Raw genomic sequence first — 19,877 nt, 5'->3', positions numbered from 1 at the left:
TTATTTGCTTCAGGGGTACAGGTCTCTGAATCATCAGTCTTAAAAAAATTCACAGCACTCACTACAGCACATACTCTGCCCAGTGCCCATAACCCAGCCACCCTAACCCTCCCCTCAACTCCCAGGAGCCCTCAGTTTGTTTCCTGAGATTGAGTCTCTTTCCAGTAGTGAGTGAAGTGAATGTCATGGAAGAAAAGATTGAGAGTAACCCACCACCCTGCCTCTCGGGGAGAATTAGGTGAATGAATGTGACAACATGCCCTAGAACCTGACGTAGGGCCTGGAATGGGAGCTCTCAGAAATGGCCTCTGAATAGGAATCTGAATATTGTGAGGGGGCATATGCACAGAGTGGGTCATTCAACTGGTCTCAAGAAAGAGGGAGAAATTTTGAGCCTTAATCTTTCCTTTGAACAGTAATAACTTTAACATCTAAACTGCCCTTTCCCTAGAACCCCCCCAGATTTGCTTCAAAATATGGCTTTCACTCAAGTCTTCAAAGTCTGGTATCCTGACCGAACTGCTCATTTATCTGTAGGCTCAAGAGTAATCTTTTTCTGGGGATAATAAAGATACACAACATAAAATCTTCATTTTAAATTTATTTCTCTGTATCTTCTCTTGACTAAATTATGAGCTCCTGGAGACCTATGCCCTTCATTTCTTCATGTTGTTACTCTCACAACATTTAATAAATTTGCACTTATTGCCCACACAGTAGACACTCCACCCTTTCACTAAATAGCAGTGTGGAAGTGGGAGTCCAGGTGATTTTGCACATTGCAGTAACCTGAAAATAAATGAATAAATGTCAACACTGTATATTAGTTTAATACATGGAATAAACACAGTGCCTTATTTATTTGAGCAGGTTATAACTTTTTCTTCCTTAAATATGACTGAAAAAATAAAAACAGGAACACTTGTACAGCAAATTCATGTTGGAGTGCTCTATTGTAAAAACAAATATGGGTTTCAGTTCCAAAAGTAAATGCAGATATATTAGAACTTCCTTGTATTATATTCAGAATTCACCTGACCCTAGGCCTTACAAATACAAGTATATCGATATCAATGAAGAATTATTAAAAGAACAAAAACTAAAGAGTTTAACCCAAGGATATGAATAAATTCATAATTATTTTAAACTCTGTGAAGAATTCTTCATTTGAAAATGGTAGTGATGATCCAGGTCAATGCCCAGAGACAGTACTAAAGGAATACTGAGTAAATGTGAGGGAGTAAATGAATGAACTAGTGAATGAATGAGCTGTTCTGAAACTCCATTGATATGAAACAAAAGGATATGAAATTTTAAAATAGCATAGCATGAGTGATGAAATGGCATTCAGAATCCTGGTGTGGGCAAAAGTATCCTCCTAATGAAAAGGAGAGGGTTTTGGTCTCAGCTCAGCCAGGATGGCCTTGGGCAAGCCACTTAAGTTTTCAGGCCTCAGTTTCCTCATATACAAAATAAAATAATATATACTAGATGATCTCGAAGAGTCCTTACAGTTCTGTAATTCGATGAAGTTCACAAGCCAAATTAAACTGAAACTTCCATTAACAATCGAAGTTTTACCAGCTTCCAGGCAAAGATTCTAGTTTGATTTTGAAATTTCAATTCAGGGGGTGCCTGGTTGGCTTAGCTGAGTGTCAACTGAGACTTCAGCCCCTCTCAGGGTCATGAGATGAGCCCCTCCTCAGCCTCCAGGCTCAGCGGTGGATTTGAGATTCTGTCTCTTTCCCTCTGACCCTACCCCCGACTCTGGCGCATACTCACTCTCTCTCTCTCTCATATAAATCTTTTTAAAAAGAGAAATTTCAATTTAGTACAGAAACTTTATGCTGGCATAGTTTGTATTAGTGGGAAATAGAATTTGTTCTGGAACTTTAAAAACCTGAAAAGAACATTGAAAATTCCCTCCCCCGAGGTCTTTAAAAACAGTAGACGATTTCCTCTCTCAAAGATGTTTAAACTTCTGCTACCTCAAGTTTAAGTAGCAAACAGGTTTTTAAAGGATCCTAAAGCCCCTTAGTCCTTTGTGATTCAGAGTACCATGATCACATCAATGCTGTACACCTCACAGGGAAGGAGTTGTGGTACCAGAATAAAACATTTGTCAAGCAGGAATGATTAAATTAACTCCCAAATCCTTCGAATTCTCTAAAATACATGTATTTCAACTTGGTATTAAAGGTAATCATTCTTTAACAATGTACATAAAACAAAAGAAGCCATTCTTGTATTTAACTTTTAAATACCAATTAATTCAACAACAGAAAATATATTTTATTCCAGGGGATTCGGATGTTCCATCTTTCAGTCAATCTTGTCCATTATCAGTACAGACTTACTGACTCTTACCCTGTAAATTATCCATTACTTCCCTCTTTGTTACCTTAATGCAAATTGTCTACTTTAATTCCCTTATTTACTCACCTTCTGCCTACTCATTTGGTTTACTTACTCTAGTCACATGCTGATGGAAAGAATCTAACTTAAGGGTAACCTCAGAAGCCCAATAACTACAAAGTGTGTTTCTCACTCATGAAATACATCCAGCATAGTCAGGAGGGGCTAGTGAGTGAAAGGGCTGTACACCATAGTTCCACAGTGACCCAATCTGATGAAAACTTAATTTTGTCAGCGCTTCCAGGATTGTCACAGCATTAAAAAGTAAACATTTATTTATTTATTTATTTATAGGAAGCCTGGGATCATGAACTGAGCTGAAAACAGATGCTTAACCCCCTAAGCCACTCAGGCATCCCTGACTCTTAATAACTTTTCTCTTCAAGTGACTTAGGATCACTTCTACTCTCATTCCTTCCATGCATACATTCTAAACCTAAATTTGCTGAATGGCCCCCATGGCTACACACAAGACTATGTCAGGACCAGCATTATAGAAAAAGCTCTTTTGGTCACTTTTCACCAATACTTGAATGCTGTATGAGATGTCTTTGGCTCCCATGTAAAGCTGCTCTTGAACTATTATACTAGGTCCCACCAGCACGGAGAGGAATTTTGTTCCTCCTCTGACCTTTGATTTTAAGTGCCTTATGGATATTTTGCACAAGGTCCTAGGTATCCACAATAGTTCTGCCCCTACTGTATGAAAAGGAACATGAATGATTGTGTCAGTTAGAGACTGGACTGTGATCTCTTTGTCCTACTCTCCCTTCTTCTCTCTTTCAGTTCCAGAAAGGTTCTACACGTCCACTTCCTTCTGATAAGGAAAACTTTAAAGTACTGATTTCTTACTAACTATGAATTTCAGTGAAACTCCATATTTAGACCTCCATACAAAGTTATTACAATATTATTGGCTATATTCCCTATGCTATACTTTTCATTTCCATAACTTACTTATTTTATAACTGAAAGTTTGTACCTCTTCATCCCCTTGGCCTCTCTCAACCATCCCTCCCCCACCTCCCCTTTGGTGACCACCAGTTTGTTCTCTGTATTTAAGAGTATGGTTTTTTGTCTGTTCATTTGTTTTGTTTTTTAGATTTCACATATAAATGAAATCGTCCAGTATTTATCTTTCTTTGTATAATTTATTTCAATTAACATAATACCCTCTAGGTCCACCCATGTTTTCACAAACATTAAGATTTCATTTTTTTTTCTTATGGTTGTGTATCTATTTTATATATATGTAATGTATATAAATATCTCATAATCTTCTTTATCCATTCAACTATCAATGGACATATTTGTGTTGCTCCTATATCTTGGTTATTGTAAATAATACTGCAGTAAACATAAGGGTACATATAGATTTTTAAATTAGTATTTTCATTTCCTTTGGTTAAATACCCAGAAGGAGAACTATTGGATCATAGGGTATTTCCATTTTTAACTTTTTGAGGAACCTCCTATTTTTCATAGTACACTAATTTACATTCCCACCAAAGTACACAAGGGTTCCCTCTTCGCCATATCCTTGCAAACTCTTGTTACTGATACTAGTCATTCTGACTGTTGCAAGGTGATAATTCATTATGGTTCTGATGTGCATCCGTACTCACCTACTTCTAGATCTACACTACTTTAGTATACATTCTGGAAAACCTTCCTGTGTCCTAGGATATCCCTACGCAGGTGAATCTGCATCAGGGAATTTAATTTTTTTTTATAGAAGTACATTTTATATACTAACAGAATCTCCTCCTACATTAAGGAGACTGCAGTGAAGTGTCTAATCCAAATTTTTATTAATGCTTTACTGGGCCATTCATAGAAAAAACAAGTTCATACTTGAACTCCACCTACCTTCTACTGTAGCTTTTTCTTGCAGTTTCTGCACTCACTTTTCACCTCCCATAATCATTAAGCATCCTTATTAGATACAAATCTCCCAAATACATTTCATAATGCCCTGCACAGGTTGAACCTTCTCCGCTTACCAAATGTTAGAGATCTGTTACAAAGAAAACAATCTAATTAAAATAATTCACTAGTTCTGAACTTCCTTGAAAATATTTGCACTTAAAATAAATTTCTAATTGTGGTAACTGCAAGTAGTATACATAAGGATGTGCATTATTTCATCAATGAGAACCAATAGATGAAAAAAAGATATACACACTCATATACACAGAGGAAAGCAAGCAGTATGTGTAAGTATCATTATTTGGGGGAACTATCTCAAGCTCTTACTTACCTATTAGAAGTTAGGCTATGCATTCTTAACAAAAATGTGAAAGACCATATTTCATGTAATTTATAATGTTACTCAAAAAAGCAATGATTCTTATGATTACAAATAGGAAAATTCACCTTAGAGTCAAGCAAAATCAATGTATCATTCCTAAGAAAGTTAGAGAATTAAATAGCAGTGGAGGAGTAAATCCATTAACTTACTTGCCTCTTTTCCAAAACTCTGAAGGTTTATCTATTTTGTAGAGCAAAATGAGTGCACCTATTTCATTATATCTAAGAGTTATGGAATGTAATGATAGTGACTTCATGTTCATATGCACGAAAATGGTAAGTCTTTCAGTCAATTTTAGTAGACAAAAGAAAGGCCTCCTAGTAAGAAAACATTTACACAGTGGCTCTTTTTAATGAGGAGACTTCTATGTTGTATTCACAAATCTTAAGTGATGCTATCTTAGCTCTTGAGACAAGAAAGGAAGGAAGGAAAATAAAAGGATGAAGTTACCACTACATGAAGGAAGCCCTTAGACTTCCCCTACTATCAGAATGCCCCAGTATTTTTTTTTTCCTCTGAGTTCCAAATCATAACAGCTTTCTATTAATGGACTCAAGGCCAAAATTTTATCATGAAAGTAGTCTCAAACTTTGTACTAACTTGATAGTCTGAGGTCTCCAGGCTAGAATTTAAACTTAATCCAGAGAAAGAACTAATCTAGAACCAGAACAATCTTTACAGATAGAATATATAGTAAACTTCATTTTGCTTTCTTATTACAATTCAGTGTCAGTTTTCTGACCTGCCAAGGGGTTTGAAAGCTTGGCTTTATACAAAGATCAGTAACCTATTCACCAGCTCTGTGATGGGTTAAAAACAAGCCAATAATTCTCATATTAAAGAGGGAGTGTATTGGGTAAACTGTGGAATCTTGGCTAGCCCTGTAACTTGCTTTAACCAACAAAATGTATTGGAAATGACAGTGGAGGACTTCCAAAGGGCCTTGCAGTTTCCCCTTTTTATGCATCTAGAATCCAAAGGGCTCCATGCGCAGAGGATGAAAAAACCACGGAAGGAGAGCTACCTACCTTCCCAGGCATCTCAGATGAGCCCATGGTCAGTGACCAACAGTTGAATTCAGCACAGAAATGGAAGTGTCTGAGCATAGGTAGGCAGACCAGCAGGAGAACCAGTCAACTAACAAAATTGTGAGAAGCAATGAAGAGTCAATAATTTCAGACACTAAGTTTTAGGGATCGTTACAGCAGTATGTAACAGAATGCAATCTGCCTGGGAGGGAAGTCCTTTGTTTTCCTTCATTTTCTGGCAGATTACTTCTCACGGAGAAAATTGGAAAGCATGGCAAGCCAGTTAGCATGCAAATGTCAGAAGCACCACCCAATGACAACCCTTTCTATTCCACAGAATGGTTATAACTCCCTCCCTACATCTGTGTCATATCCACAGGTCAAGGTGAAATCAAAGTATGTTTCTAGAAAGAAAGAATTATATGGAAGAGAAGAAGAAAGAGAGGAGGGCAGAGCTAGGCCAACCCTTTATCAGTACTACATGAGTTAAGGCTAAGTTTCAGAGCTGGGATCTCCTAATACGGAGAGGGCTAGAGACCCAAAAGGATGAGTCTTCCCGGTAAGGTTGGGGCCATAAAAAACTGGGGAGAACAAGTTGCAAAGGAATTGTAGAATGTGCGGCCGGGGGGGGGGTGGGGGGGGGAGGATGGTGACGCATGGGGCTGGGGTTGGAGAACAAAAGCACCTAGAAGGCTGACCCTCATTACTTTGTTACTCTAAATACATTCAAACAGTCATAGGAAATAGGAGAAATGAAGTGTCCATTTTTCTCACATGAGAAGAATCTACCCACAGTGTATCTACAAATAAACTGGTCAAATCATTAACCTACATAGACCCCCGCACAGGTATCAGCCATTAACAGCACTCCCACATGGTCAATACTGAGCCACATTGAATTGCTGGGGGAGGAGGAGGCCTGATACCACTCCAGGAGCATGGTTGCCTCCCTAGCAAGCAGGCAGCCAACTGTGACCACTGACCTCCAGAAAACAAGACAGAAGAAGAGCTTCTACCTCCACCTCTTCATCAGTAGCACCCTAGAGCAGAGGAAGGAATCCTTCCTTATCCACATTAAGACTCACTATCAAGTCCTTCAAATGCTGTACATCTTAGATACAGAGTTTATCTCCACCCCACCCATCCCCCACCCCCAACCTTTGTTCCTCTTTCCTCTTCCCACAAATACCACAGATCCTTTATCGCGCAGCATTTATTTCATGTAAGTGTCAGTGTTTTCTGTGCCTGCCTCCCTCCCTGAGGGTATTTTGCTTGAGGGCAAAGCCCTAGTCTTCATGGCTTTGTACCTCTAGAAGTCAGCATGGTGCTTGCCACATGGTCAGTCAATTTTGAAGGAAGAGTAATCAGCTGACAAAACTGGCAACTCATGTAGTTGTTACTATGTCAGTAGTAACAAATATAAACCATAAATGATAGGTAGTTATGTGGATGGAAAAAAGCGTTTTATTTTTTAATATAGATGCTTTAAAGAGATGTTTCTTAAATATAAAAAGCCTGTTGTTGAGCATACCCATGATGCCTCTACATGTCATTTTATTTCTGTCATAGACTGTAACACTGCTTTTCACCAGAACACCAACACAAATGATCATGTCATCTCTTCAATATTCTTAAGGACCATAAATAATACTCTGCTTCTTTGTCTAGCCTGGAGTCCCCCACAGCAGGCAGCATCAACAAACATTTGTGGGATGAATGCATAACCGACTTATCTTAGCCGCTACCCTTTACTATGTCCTTTCCAATAAGGTACCCTTACTTACCTGTGGATTGCTCAAGACTGGTTTTAGATTTAACAGGGAAAAATAAATAAATAAATAAAAACGACTGTCTCGGCCAGCGCGACACATCAACCAGGAAACGTCAGGGTAAGAGGATGGTGAAAAGAAATTAAGAAACAAAGAGATGGGGACAAGGGGGGACACCGAGAATGATGTCCAACAGTGCCGATTTTATTCCACATCTTACAAGCATTTATAAGGCAGACCACAATAGGAGTAATACATCAGTACCTAGTCAGATGACCGCAAGTTCCTATAACAAGTTTACATTAACTACAAGCAAACCTCCTGAGGCCAGGTAGTCTCGGCTAATGCCATTAGCAAGACAATCAACCAGGGAGTGGGTTATGGGAAGTACAGGAACAACAAGGACCAACTAAGAATGCTTGACCCTGACCACATTGTTCCCTTCTGTAGGGAGAGCGTGTGGGAAGGCACGTAGGTGAGCGCGGAAGTCACGTAGGCGAGCGCACAACACGTAGCACAGACCCTTTCTCAGTGTTACTCAACTTTCCTGTCCTTGACTCCTTATCAAGATGTCGGGACTTGAAACGGTTACACAGGTCAGGGCCTGGTTTGATCGACGACTCCAACCGTGACTCCAACCATGCCGTAGCCTCCAACAAGTGACTTAGTCAAAACAGCCTTACAATTAATGTCATACATCTTTTATTGATACTGTGTCCTGCCTTACTCCTTCTTTTTCCTGTTTCTCACCTTATTTCTAATGCCTGGTTACAATTTTGAACATGAACTTTGCTCATTGCCATTCTGATTCTAGTTACTCATTCTGGTTTAGGGCATGACCTTAATCTGATGGCTGTTGTATGCCATCTTTCTTACTTGAAAAGCATTCCTGGCTTGTAACCTTCCATCCTTCCCTTCACCCAACTCAGTTTTAATCACAGTGCATTCTCTGGAAAGGCCAGAGAAACATGGCCTAAATCACTGGCTTTAAACCAGACAACCGGGTTTCAAGCCCCAGCTCTGATATTTATGTGTCACTTAAAGACCCAGCAAAAAGTCCTGGAAGGTACTTTTATAAAAGGACTACTTACGATAGTGCAGAGTTAAGGGCTCTAACGGGAGATGCTGAGGAACCCAAGGACTAGGAATAGTGGGAAACCATTTGTACTCCTAGGCCTAAAGAGGCAGGGCGAGTAGATGGTGTTATTGAAAACTGGTTAAGAGCTAGAGCCAGGGAACAGGGCCGCTTGTCAAAGCTACAGTCACCCTGAGTGATACATCAGTCTCTAGAATGATGCCAAAGCAGGGAGCAGAATCTCTCTTCCTTGCATACTCCCACTGCTGTCCCCACTGACTGAACCTAACCAGAAAGCAGAGGACAAGATCTCTGATGACTGGTCCATAGAAGTCAACATCCTAGGGTCAGGGAGGACAGAGAAAACAGATGCTGAGATAATATAAAATAACAAGAATAGTTTCTATATAAGTTTAGGTTAAGTGACTTTACCTTGCTGGCTTTTCTCCTCTATGAAACAAGTGTTTTGAGGCTCTATTGAGATAACATAGGCAAAACTACTATAAAAAATGCTCATTAAAACTATCCCTCACCTAGCCTTGCACACCCCATCTTCCAGTACTTTATATCTTTGATAGTAACCCCTCAACCTAAAGCTGAGGCCTGGATATAAACCCTCAGCCAAAGATATGGATAGAAAAAAGAATGGAATAACACAAAAGAAAAGGGAAAGTCCTATTCAATGAAATGCCTATTCCTTCCTCACCTAGAATTCCTGAAAACAGGAAATGAGACTGAGTGGGATCTGCAGGAGGTTCAAAAGTCTTTTTCCCTACTCACTCCAGGCGTCTGCCGGCAATCTGAGGTTTAAAATCTGTTCTTCCTTGTCCCAAAGTCTAGAGACATCTAGAGAGATTAAACCAGCTCTGGACATACTGTACTAGGCCAGAGTCATCTAGGATTTTAATGGATTAGGCATTTCCAGAAAATCAACAAGTTTGTGAGAAGATTTCTAAATCTGGGCCTATTCAATTAATCACAATCCTGTAAGTGAAAGCTGTTGTTGTCACATAACTAGAAATAGCATTGACATTTGCAATTACAAGTCTGCCTTTCTTTCATGGCTATGTTGCCATTATTTTCAGAGCTAAAAGGCACTTTGGAGATCATTCAGTTGAATTTTCTCATTTTTCAGACGAAGGAATCTAAAACACAATGATAAATACAGAACAAGAACTTCACCTTGATCCCTAGATTGCCAGTCAATCTTCTTACCACAATACATAGCCTCTTTATACTAAAGCTCTATAATCAAAAATTTCTGAGGTATTAAATTCTTTACATTAAATACTAGCAGACACTCAGTTTTAAATGAGCCCAGAAATTAGCTTATTTGTGAAGAAAAAGAAGTTTTTAAAAACAGGCACACCAGACAGTGCTCACCACAATTTTCTAAGTGTCCCATAACTTCATCTGGGAGGAAGAACATTCCTTCTTGTTGACAGAAAGTAATCCATCATGGGTCTTGACTTTCTCATTTTCTTAATGCTATATAACCATTTAATCATTTTTTCAATTGCTGTAATAATTCTATCTCCTATATTTCTCACTCTAAAAATAGTAGCTGTCCTTCATCTGCTAATTTCAATGGCTTTTAAATACTGCTGTCTGCTCTATGTTTCAAGGATGACTTCTAGCTGCGTCAGTTACACAGACCCAGCCAGCAATACCCTGTTTGACTTACTCAGATGCCTCCACATCTGAGTAACTAGAGAGTTGAGCATTTTCAGGATCTGCATGTTAGCTCTGTGGTATAATGACTGATGTCAGCCTGAACTTTGCCAAAGATCTCTCATCACTGCTAGTTCTATCCCATTCCAAACGACTGGGCTTGCTCTCTCTTTCTGGAGCACACCCCCTTTCACATATTTGAGTATGGATTCAACAATATGACAATCATTTTCTTTCCTTAAAGTGCCACTCCTGCAATGGACAAAAATAACTTGTTGTCACTGCCTGGTGGGGGAGGTGGTAAAGGGGAGATGAGAAGTTGTAGTAACTAGTCTGGATGTGTTTAAGCCCCCATCTTTATCCAAAAGTATTCTATTCTCCAGGCCTGACTTTAAGTTCCTGGTTATTCAAACTCCCTGGGATTTTCACGTTTTCTGGGGAAAAACAACAAGCAAATGTTGACTTCTATGCTGAGCCAATGGTTTTTAACTTGCTTAGGCTTGGGCCCCGTAATCCTCTGGCAGGCACAGGCTTCTATAAGTGTTGTTTTATTGATTAAAAATTTTAAAAGGTCTATGTTGCACAAAAGTAGGCCATGGCATGCTTTTCTTAAGCTGCTAGAACAGTTGAGGGGATGGGCAATTCAGCCAAGCAAGTAAACACACATTTAATAGTACGGTTACATGGATCAGGAAAAAGTTATTCTAAAGCATAGCGTCAAGAGAGAAAGAATACACTCTTCATTTGTTTAATGTTTTCCTTATGTTTCCTCAGAACCGTGCTTATTCCTTGACAAGCTTTTCCTGCATATTGCATCTAGTACTTCTTTCCTGGGATGGATCAAGACCTGCAGCTTCTGGCTCTGCTTGTTTATTTATTTACACTGTCATTTCTATTCTCATCCAAACTAATGTATGTCTGCACAATACAGAGTGAAAAGTAAATGTCTTTCTTCATGTTTATTTCCCTGAAGTTGTTCACTAAATTGCTTTTTTTTTACATCCCTTTTGCAATCTCATCCCATCCGGCTCAAGTATCCTGGATTAGAAAGGCAGTCTCTGGAGTCCTTTTCAAAGGGAGCCTCCCACAGCCTTTAAATCCCCCACATTTTATGGTGCAGATATTCAGGATCTGTGGTATTAAGTAAGAAGGAAAGCAAAGTTGACTGGGACAGACACAGAAAAAGAGAGTAGCTTCTTTTTTGGGTAATCATTATTGGAATTGTCCTGTTATCTGAAATTTTTCTGGTTCAAAGTGATAAACTCAGTCATTTGCAACTGGACATTATGCAACAGATAAAGACGGGGAGTGTGTTTATGTGTGTGTGTGTTGTGTGTATGTGCACGTGTGTGCATGCGTGTCTGTGCCTGCAATGTACAGAAAATACCATTCTACCACAGAGAAATAATTGCAAATAAAAATTACTAAAAATAAGCCAAAAAATCATATCCTTAATGGGATTGTTGTCTTTCCCATAATATAAACTCTAAGGAAAACTACTCCTACCTTCAAAATTCCAACACAGGTATGCAAAGTAATTAATAATATTTAATTAAAGAATTAACATGGAAAGGCCAGGTTCTCAGATTGTAATTTTTAGCACTTTAACAAGAAGGTGTATTCATGTTCCTTTTCTTTTGCTTCCAGGCCATTTCATCTCCTCAGTCCTCTCTTCTGGGCTGTATAACCACACCACTGAAGACTTCAGAGAAATACAATCTGAAGCACTGCAAGTTTGCAAAATGGGATGGGTAGGAGCGGTGACCTTCTTATCCCAGTTTTTAATAAAAATAAATAGAAGTTTAGGGATTATAAAAGGAGGAGAAAGAGAGAAATACAATCTTACTTGCTTTCCAGCAGGGCTTTCGCTGTCTTCTAAACCTAAATTATTTGAGCGTAAGAATTAGCAAGGTGTTTATGAATCAGGGACTTTTTCAAAGTGACTTCTCAGGGGCTGTGTAAAACTGTAATGCTATGAAGTATAGTCCTTCGGATATTGTTAAATACATTACCTATTAGTTCATATTAAAATCACTTCGGGGGCTTGTGACTTTCAAATAATACTTTTTCAGTAACGTCTGGAAGCTCATCGACTTCTGCTACTGGAGAAAATTGGTGGGAAGCCTACCACTGACTAGTCACAGCCAGAGTGTACACCGCTCAGAAATGCCGGCCCTCCGTTCTCCCATCCCTGGGTGGACCAGAGGCCTTTATTCCCCACTGCCATGGGGCCCTTACCTGCGCTGGGAACAGAGGAAGTAGTGGACCTTCCCCATCTCCCCTAAGACTGGGAAAAATCTTCCCGAGTATCGTTCTCTGCTTCCTAGACGAGAAACGAAATTGCACAACAGATCTTTTCAAGACTGGGAGACAGCGGGTGAGAGGGAACGCGCGCCGAGCGAGGGCAGTCAGACTAGGGAGAGCATTGCCTTCGGAGTGGAGGAATCTTCCAGAGCCGCACGCAGCAAAGGCTCAGTTTGGACGAAAGCCGCAGCACAACCGAATTTCCAAAGGGACGGTCCTGAACGCACACACGGAGGGGTCCTGCCCACTCGGGGCAGGTAACCCGCCCGCGAAGTGACCGTCAGCGCCCACTGAGCTCCTCCGGATCAGTCGCCCGGGAACCAACTGCAGCTACCTTTATTGAAAAGAAGAAAGCAAAGGAGTGGGTGCTTAAGAAAACCGGAAAGAAGCCCGCACACAGAAACCCTCCAGCAATCTGCCTAGGTGGCAAGGGGCGAGCTGCCCTGGGGCCAGTCGTTGCGCGCCGGTGCTGGGGGTGGAGGCGCGACGTAGCAGGGGCGCTCCGCGGGGAGATCCTGGTGCGCCCAGCCTGAGGCGGTGGGGACCAGCCAGGCTCAGAAGTGGGGGGCGGGCGTCTTGCGCCCGCGGGACCTTCGGCCTCAACACTCCTGGCACTAGGGCGCCCACCTCTCCCCGCGAAAGCTGCCTTCTGAGGGGCTCTTCTCGCCACGCTCTGCCTCCCCGCTCCCCCCGCTCGCGTTCTCCGCCTTCTTTGCAGTGTCCAGAGATGCTCCGTCGCAGACCCGGGACCCCTTAGGCGCCTCTTCCCGTCCCTCTGCCAAATCGCAACGCCTGTACTTTTCCAGCTCCCTCTTTCCCTCTTGAAATTGAAAGTTATTGAGGTCGCTCAGGGTTGTTGCTCCAGCAGTTTCCTTCCCCGCCCCCGAGCTCCCCCCGCCCCCCGCAGCCATCCCCCCTTCCCCCTCCCTCGTCCCGTCCTTCCCTCCCTCTCTCCCTCCCTCCACCACTGGAGCGGCTCCTACTCGCGAACAGCAGAAGCAGCTCGGGGTCTCTCCGCCAACCCCTTGGCCATGGCCGCGGTGCCGACGGCGCCCGCTCCCCTACGATCCCCGGGCCCCCGCCGTTGTCGCCGAAGCCGCCGCAACCTCTGAACCCCAGGGGCCGCCGCCGCCAGTACCCGCCCGCCCGGATGCCGCCCGCCGCCGCCCCTCACCATGCTACCTGCGGCCGCCCCGGCGAGGCCGCTCGCTGCTCGTGGAACCTTCGCTCGCGGTGTTGACAGCCACCCCTGCGGAACGGCCGCGGTTGAGGGCTCGGACAATTTGAAAATACAGTAGTTGGTTTCCCTGCACCCGACCCGCTTCTTCGTTTGCCATCCCAGCACGCCTATCGGATCTGAGTGGAGAAGTTGTCCGCTGCTTGGGGTCTCCCTCTCTATACGCCTAACACTTACCTATATTTCTAGAACATTTAATATAATTAACAAAAGAAAAGGAGGAAAGGAAAGGAAACATTACTGGGTTACTATGCACTTGCGACTGATTTCTTGGTTTTTTATCATTTTGAACTTTATGGAATACATCGGCAGCCAAAACGCCTCCAGGGGAAGGCGCCAGCGAAGAAGTAAGTGCAAGGTTTTTTCTACACGTTTGCTCCCTCCCGCCGCGTTCACCTGTAGGGTCTCTCTGCCTGTCCAGCGTCGGCTCCCGGCGTCAGCGGTCCTCCCTCCCTGCACCCCACGCCTCCGAGATCCAACGCGTCTTTCACGCCTGCCTCTGCGCGCCCTTCTCTTCCTCCGCATCCTCGCGGGTGCCAAAGCGGGCGGACCGGGCGTTAACGTGGCTCCCGCCCCCTCGTTACTTAAGGTTCGAGAAAGCGTTCCGATTTTCGTTAGACTAGCTCTAGCTATCTGTGCTTTCCTTCCGTGACTGGGACGGGGGGCTGGAGCCCCTGGCATCCTAGACACCCTGCCCGCGAGATGTCCCCGACCGCTGAGGAAGAGCCGGGGGGAGGAGCGGCCGCGGCGCCGGTTCACCTCGCGTGGCTGCCTCGCTCAGGAAGACCTCGTTCGGGTTGCGAACTGCCCGCGGGCCAGCCGGGGAGCCAGCGAGCGAGCGCCTGCGCGGCGGCTACTCGCAACCACGCACGGATGGAGCAGGAGGGCACGCGGGGCGCTCAGGGTTCGCGTGTCTACGCGCTTGCAGAGCCGCTCGCGATCCCACTGCGGGGAGGGTCAAAGGACCGCCGAACCCTCCGCTGGGAGCCGGAGATGCCCCGTTTCCAGTTAACGATCTTGCTTGTCACGCGTGAGCGCTTGCACCGTCTCAGGCTCTTTCAAGGGTCTCCTGGGGCAGACACAGAGTGAGGGTGGGGTTCCCCTGTAAGCGCTCAGGCTCGCCTCCTCACTGCTTCGTATCTCCCGTTACTTGGAAGGTTGGCTTGCGAAGTCGCCCCGAAAACAGTGCCTTAGCTGGGATTAAATGGGTGGGTACCCCAGGGCACCCTCAACCCCGGGTTGGTCTATCTGAAAGGTGGCGTCCTCTAGAGATTCGGAGACAGACGCGACGAGAATGGCACCTTTCCCTGCTCCCGGGGTGCCTGGCGCGCTGGGGTCTGTGCCAGCGTGGGCAGTCTGTTCGCCAGTAGCAGGGCTGGGGGCGACCCTGGTTCCGGTTCGGGGGGCGCTGGTGGGGTCAGGGAGGGAGAACTCTTCCCGGAGTTTGCGGGGCGCGGAGAACGAGGCTATTCCCGTAGCCCCCCAGACCTCCGCCGCGGGGGAGCCAGTGACGCTTGGAAGCCACGGGTCCCGCGCACGAACCCAGTCTTGGAGCGCCGGCGGGCTAAGCCCCTCCGGGCGGGCGCGGGTGCAGCTGCGGGGACACAGCCCAGGCTTGAGTGAGATGGAGATTTAGTAATCGCTTCTCCGCCGCTGTTTGTTTCTGCCCTGTCCCTGGACGTGAGGGTCCCCGAAAGCTCCCTTTGTGCCATTAGCCTCTGGCAGACAAAGTCTGGTTCACCTGAAAACTGCCTTTAAAAAAACGTAGCTGGGCCGAAGTGCCAGGGGCTCCTTCTGGGTCTCACCACCCCTGGGACCGTGTAGCAGGGGGCAGGAGGGCCCAGGCTAAACATGTCAGGGCATCCGATTTATTATTCTTGGCTTCTGAATGGTTTGTGTTCTTCGTAACTCCTCCATCCACCCTTTCACTCAAGGCGAGAGGCCGCCTCACCGAAGGGGCGGCCTGGGGCTTAAGCCTTGCCCTTGCGCCTTGGTGGTCCCTGCCTCCTCACCTCGCGGGCCCGCGGACACTTCATCTCACGTCGGTGGGGAGAAGGATGCCGAGTCCAAGGGCAATCTCCTGCTTTGCATTGCTCTGACACACTACTTCTTCACCCCACTGAGGACCCCAGGGCCAGTAGCTACAGAATTCCGGGGAGGGGGGCAGGATCCTGAGCAACAGTGTAGAGGTGCCCCCGGATTGTAGTTGGGGGCCCCTGTTTTTGAAGGAAGACACGCGAAAGAAACCTGGCCATCCCTTCGTTCCCACCAGCCCCAGCTGCCCGGTGATGCTGCCCCAAGGCTGCGGGGACCAGCGGGATGGCCCACTTCTAGTTTCATACTCCAGAGAAATCGCAGTCAAAAGGCGAACTGCTTTTCCACCTGTCTCAAGGCCAACACAGAGGCGCCCTCTGATTGTGTAGTGGGGGTGAGGGAGGGAGTGCGTGGCGCTGGGTTTAAATTCCAATTATTCTGTGGGAGTGGGGCTGGGAGAGAGCTCCCGTAGCAAGGGATGGACGCTCCTTGTTGCTTCGCCCTTGAGTCGCCTTTGCGGCTGGGTTTGCTGGTACAATCCTGGGAGAGGGGCGACCCCTTGCGTCCTTCAAAGAGACAGACTAGGCTCTTGGCAGGTGCAGTTTGGTTTTTGGAGAATGGGAAGGAGAGATCTTTGTTAAATGTCCAGAAGCTCAAGGCCAAATTGCATGTGCACATCCTTATTGTTTTTTGGAAATTTCCGAAAGAAACGTATAAGAACTTTGTCCTCCAATGAGGTATAGGAAAAAAATTAATGAAAGGTAAAGTAGTAGTCAAGGGTATTTCAGAAAATAGTTGTCTTTACTTTTTCCTAAAAGAGACAACTAAAGAACATTTAAGAGTACCTCCCTTTGGCCTGTAGTTAAATAGCTTCACTTTCCTAAACTTCTAAAATACAAGAGGTAGAAAATTAAGGTGTAAGAACTGTTTTTTCAAAATTTTTTAAAGTGGTCTCTTGAATGTTTTAGTAGAAATGTTTCTTGCAAAAAAAAAAGTAATTTGTTTGTGGTATTAAGTATTGTCAAGTCTAAGGAATCATGGCTAATCCTCAGATGTGGCAAAAGCCACATTACTATTGTCCTGTTTTCCTGAAACAACTGCTATACCATTTGTCTATACTTTGTGAAAACTAGTGATCTTAGAGCATTTTAAACATAAATGTTGCACCTTAAAAATTATCTGTGGAGTTATGGGTGAGTAAATACACAATAACTTTTTACCTATTTGGATTCGAATATAGCTCCTAGAAATGACTAACTTGAACTTATTTAAGATAAAAATGAAATGCAACCCTTATTCAAAATTCCCCAACCAGCAATATTTTCAGAAGCAAAGTTTGGCTTTAAGTACAGCATTGAATCAAGAACCCCCAAATCCAGTTTTTAACTCACTTCCAGGTCAGTCTTTGCAACTTAGTAGAGTCAGGTTCTGAATTCCAGGCTATCTGCTAATAAAAGTAAATGTCATACTTGCCATAATGATAATAACCACAGTACCTTACCATTGCACTGAATTTCCCTTGAGTTATACCTTCAGACCCCTAAATAGTAACTTGAAGAGCGGGTATTTATATTCCCATTTTGCAGAGGAAGAATCCGAGTAACAGAGGCTAAGTAACTTAATCAAAGCCATACAGCTAGTAGGTAGAACTTGTCTCCTGCTGCTTACACTACCTGCTGATCCATCAGAGAGAAGATGTTGGGAATGTTAAGTAATAATAATAAGTCTGATGTCTTCAGACCATCATTTATCCACTTTGTTTGAAGAATAAGCTGTTGTGATTGACTGGAAATTTTTGAAGTGATATTTATATTATTATACATTAGTGACCAATGTCAAAAAATTAAATATCTGGTAATAACAGCAATAATGAATAGTAATAGTGCAGCTTGCTAAATATAATGATATTATTCAGTTATTCTGAAGACATTGTAGGATCATATTGTTCCAGAAGATTATTGTTAGAAATATCAGATGTCTTTGTAGTATCCTTTTTATCTGATACCATCTATTAATTGGGTTTTAATTATCTGGGTTCTAGATACATGCAAGTTTTAAAAAGCCATTGTGTGCATTGCAGTTACAAAGCTGTCATTGCACAATCTGTGAAACTTCTAAAAATCCTTCATAAAAATGACTGAAATAAAGGAGTAAGAAAATAAGGGAAATAATTTTAATGGTAATAAAATAAAACCATCCTTTTGGAATATATTGTCATTGCTTGACAGTGTTTCAGACATTGAGCCATTCTTTGAGATTCTGATACACTCTTGGTAATTGCACTGCCAATTATGGTAAATATCAAGTTAACTATAGGATAAAAAAATCTTTCATTCTCCTACACATTTTGTAATATTTAATTTTGAATGGAAGTATGGTTTGGAAATTGGCTACAGTGCATTTTCTCACCTGTCTACTTCAGTTACCAGTGGATTTTGTTTTTGAAAGAAACATTGATAGATAGAAGATAGGAGTAAAATTTGCTGGAAAAGAATATTCTGCAACATATCATGTGATGTTTGTATGAATCACATATCATGTGATGTTTGTATGAGATTTACACTCTTAGGCAGTAATGGCAATATCTAAATATAAACAATTGTAAATTCTAATATATTTACTATTACACCTCAGTTATTTTTTTAACATATCCTGTTATACTATTTTAATTCTTTATTACTTCAATAGAAGGATTTTACTTAGAACATTAAGGATGATAATTTTTAAATATTGTCTTTTTAATCCTAAATTACTCTACGTAAAGTAACTGAGAATATAAGAATGAGTGTGAAACTGACTTAATGTCATCATTTCATTGTTCCTCTAAACATGAAAAATGAACAGTATTTCAACTTATAGGTAGATAGCTTTTGATAAAATCATTTCTTCATTAAATATTTACCCAGAATTTAATATTCCACAAATTAGGTCCCCAGAAAGCAATGACTAGAAATTACATGTAGTTAGATTTGATTTTCAAGTTATGGGGAAACCATACATACCACCATACTACAAAACAAATTTATTAGTCGCTGGATCATTTTAAAATAATTAAATCTGGACAGAGATCTCCAGATTACTATTAAATATCTAAAAACTATTTTCCAATTACATGGTTCATCTTTTTTTTTTTTTTAAATGCAGTTGTTCTTTTAAAGTCTATGTAATGTTGGTGGTATATCATGTGGGATTGTCAGAACCCTAAATAGAGTTAAGACCAAATGGTCTCTCTGCAATTTTAAGAATGAAGTATCAAAAAATAAGACTGTTTTACGTATAGTGATTCTTAAATCATCTTTCCCCGCTTTATCTAACTGTTTCATTCTTGATGTTGTCCTAACCCTTTTTCCTACTTCCCCGCTATCCACTCATCCCACCCCCCAAAAATCCTTTTCCAAGTAGTGAATTCTTGAAATGCCATCAGAGTGGGTATTATATTTCATGAAATGTAAGAAGCAACTTTGGTTACCATTAGGAAAACATCATTCAGTTCTGAGAGCATGGAAAGGATCATGCAAGACAGTGTGTTGAAATTACGTGTTTTACTTGGTTAGAACTATTTCTTCTCTGAACAGTGCATGGTACATTGGCATGCTTTGGAGAATGAGCATTTGAGAAGTGTTGCATCATAAATTATATAGGTTTCTTTTTTCACCTTTTAATTTTGAGGAAAAATGTGGGTTACTTTCTTAATTGTGAATGTTTTCTTCAGGTTTAAAATGATTGGATTATCTTAAATTTACCATCTGTTGGACAACCTAGTAAGTTTGAAATGCTTTGCAGTTACACCTTAGCAAAATATGTAAAGCATAAAATACACATCTGCAAGAATTTGCTGACCATTTTTTTTCTATTTAATCCTGTCCACCAGATCTTTCCATTCAGGAGTATTACTAGCATTCTGCTTAAAGTACTTATCCAGCAATACTGAAAAGAGTGGAATGTTCCATTCTCAAGGATTGTGGGGATGCTGAGGATGCTTACTGTCTAAATGCCATTGAATGCTATGAAATCCCATTTTCTGCTCTAGAGA

The 19,877-nt window shown here is 42.4% G+C and overlaps 1 protein-coding gene and 1 long non-coding RNA gene across 5 annotated transcripts in view; one reads left to right on the top strand and one right to left on the bottom strand.

Moving 5' to 3' along the window:
- Positions 1 to 597: 597 nt before the first annotated feature.
- Positions 598 to 7,704, bottom strand: LOC122899238. 3 transcript variants are annotated; one of them, XR_006383099.1, is made up of 5 exons: positions 7,539 to 7,704; positions 6,738 to 6,794; positions 5,755 to 5,863; positions 4,285 to 4,432; positions 598 to 789 (listed from the first exon to the last, which is right to left on the bottom strand). It is a non-coding gene; the product is annotated as an uncharacterized LOC122899238 (long non-coding RNA). The 3 variants fall into 3 exon arrangements; XR_006383100.1 differs by lacking the exon at positions 5,755 to 5,863; XR_006383101.1 differs by lacking the exons at positions 5,755 to 5,863; positions 6,738 to 6,794.
- Positions 7,705 to 13,726: 6,022 nt separating this feature from the next.
- Positions 13,727 to 19,877, top strand: part of RSPO3 (R-spondin 3) — an 89,133-nt gene continuing 82,982 nt past the window's right edge. Inside the window, exon 1 of one of the 2 annotated variants that reach the window (XM_044249386.1) lies at positions 13,727 to 14,157. In XM_044249386.1, the coding sequence (XP_044105321.1) occupies positions 14,061 to 14,157 (97 nt within the window). In that variant the 5' untranslated portion in view covers positions 13,727 to 14,060. The remainder of the gene's footprint in view (positions 14,158 to 19,877) is intronic. The other variant, XM_044249375.1, reaches the window with a different exon arrangement.

Source organism: Neovison vison, chromosome 1 (assembly GCF_020171115.1).
Source record: "Neovison vison isolate M4711 chromosome 1, ASM_NN_V1, whole genome shotgun sequence".
Classification (NCBI taxonomy): Eukaryota; Metazoa; Chordata; class Mammalia; order Carnivora; family Mustelidae; genus Neogale; species Neogale vison.
The sequence above is the reverse complement of the archived record's forward strand: the minus strand, read 5'-3'. Positions and strand labels throughout refer to the sequence as shown.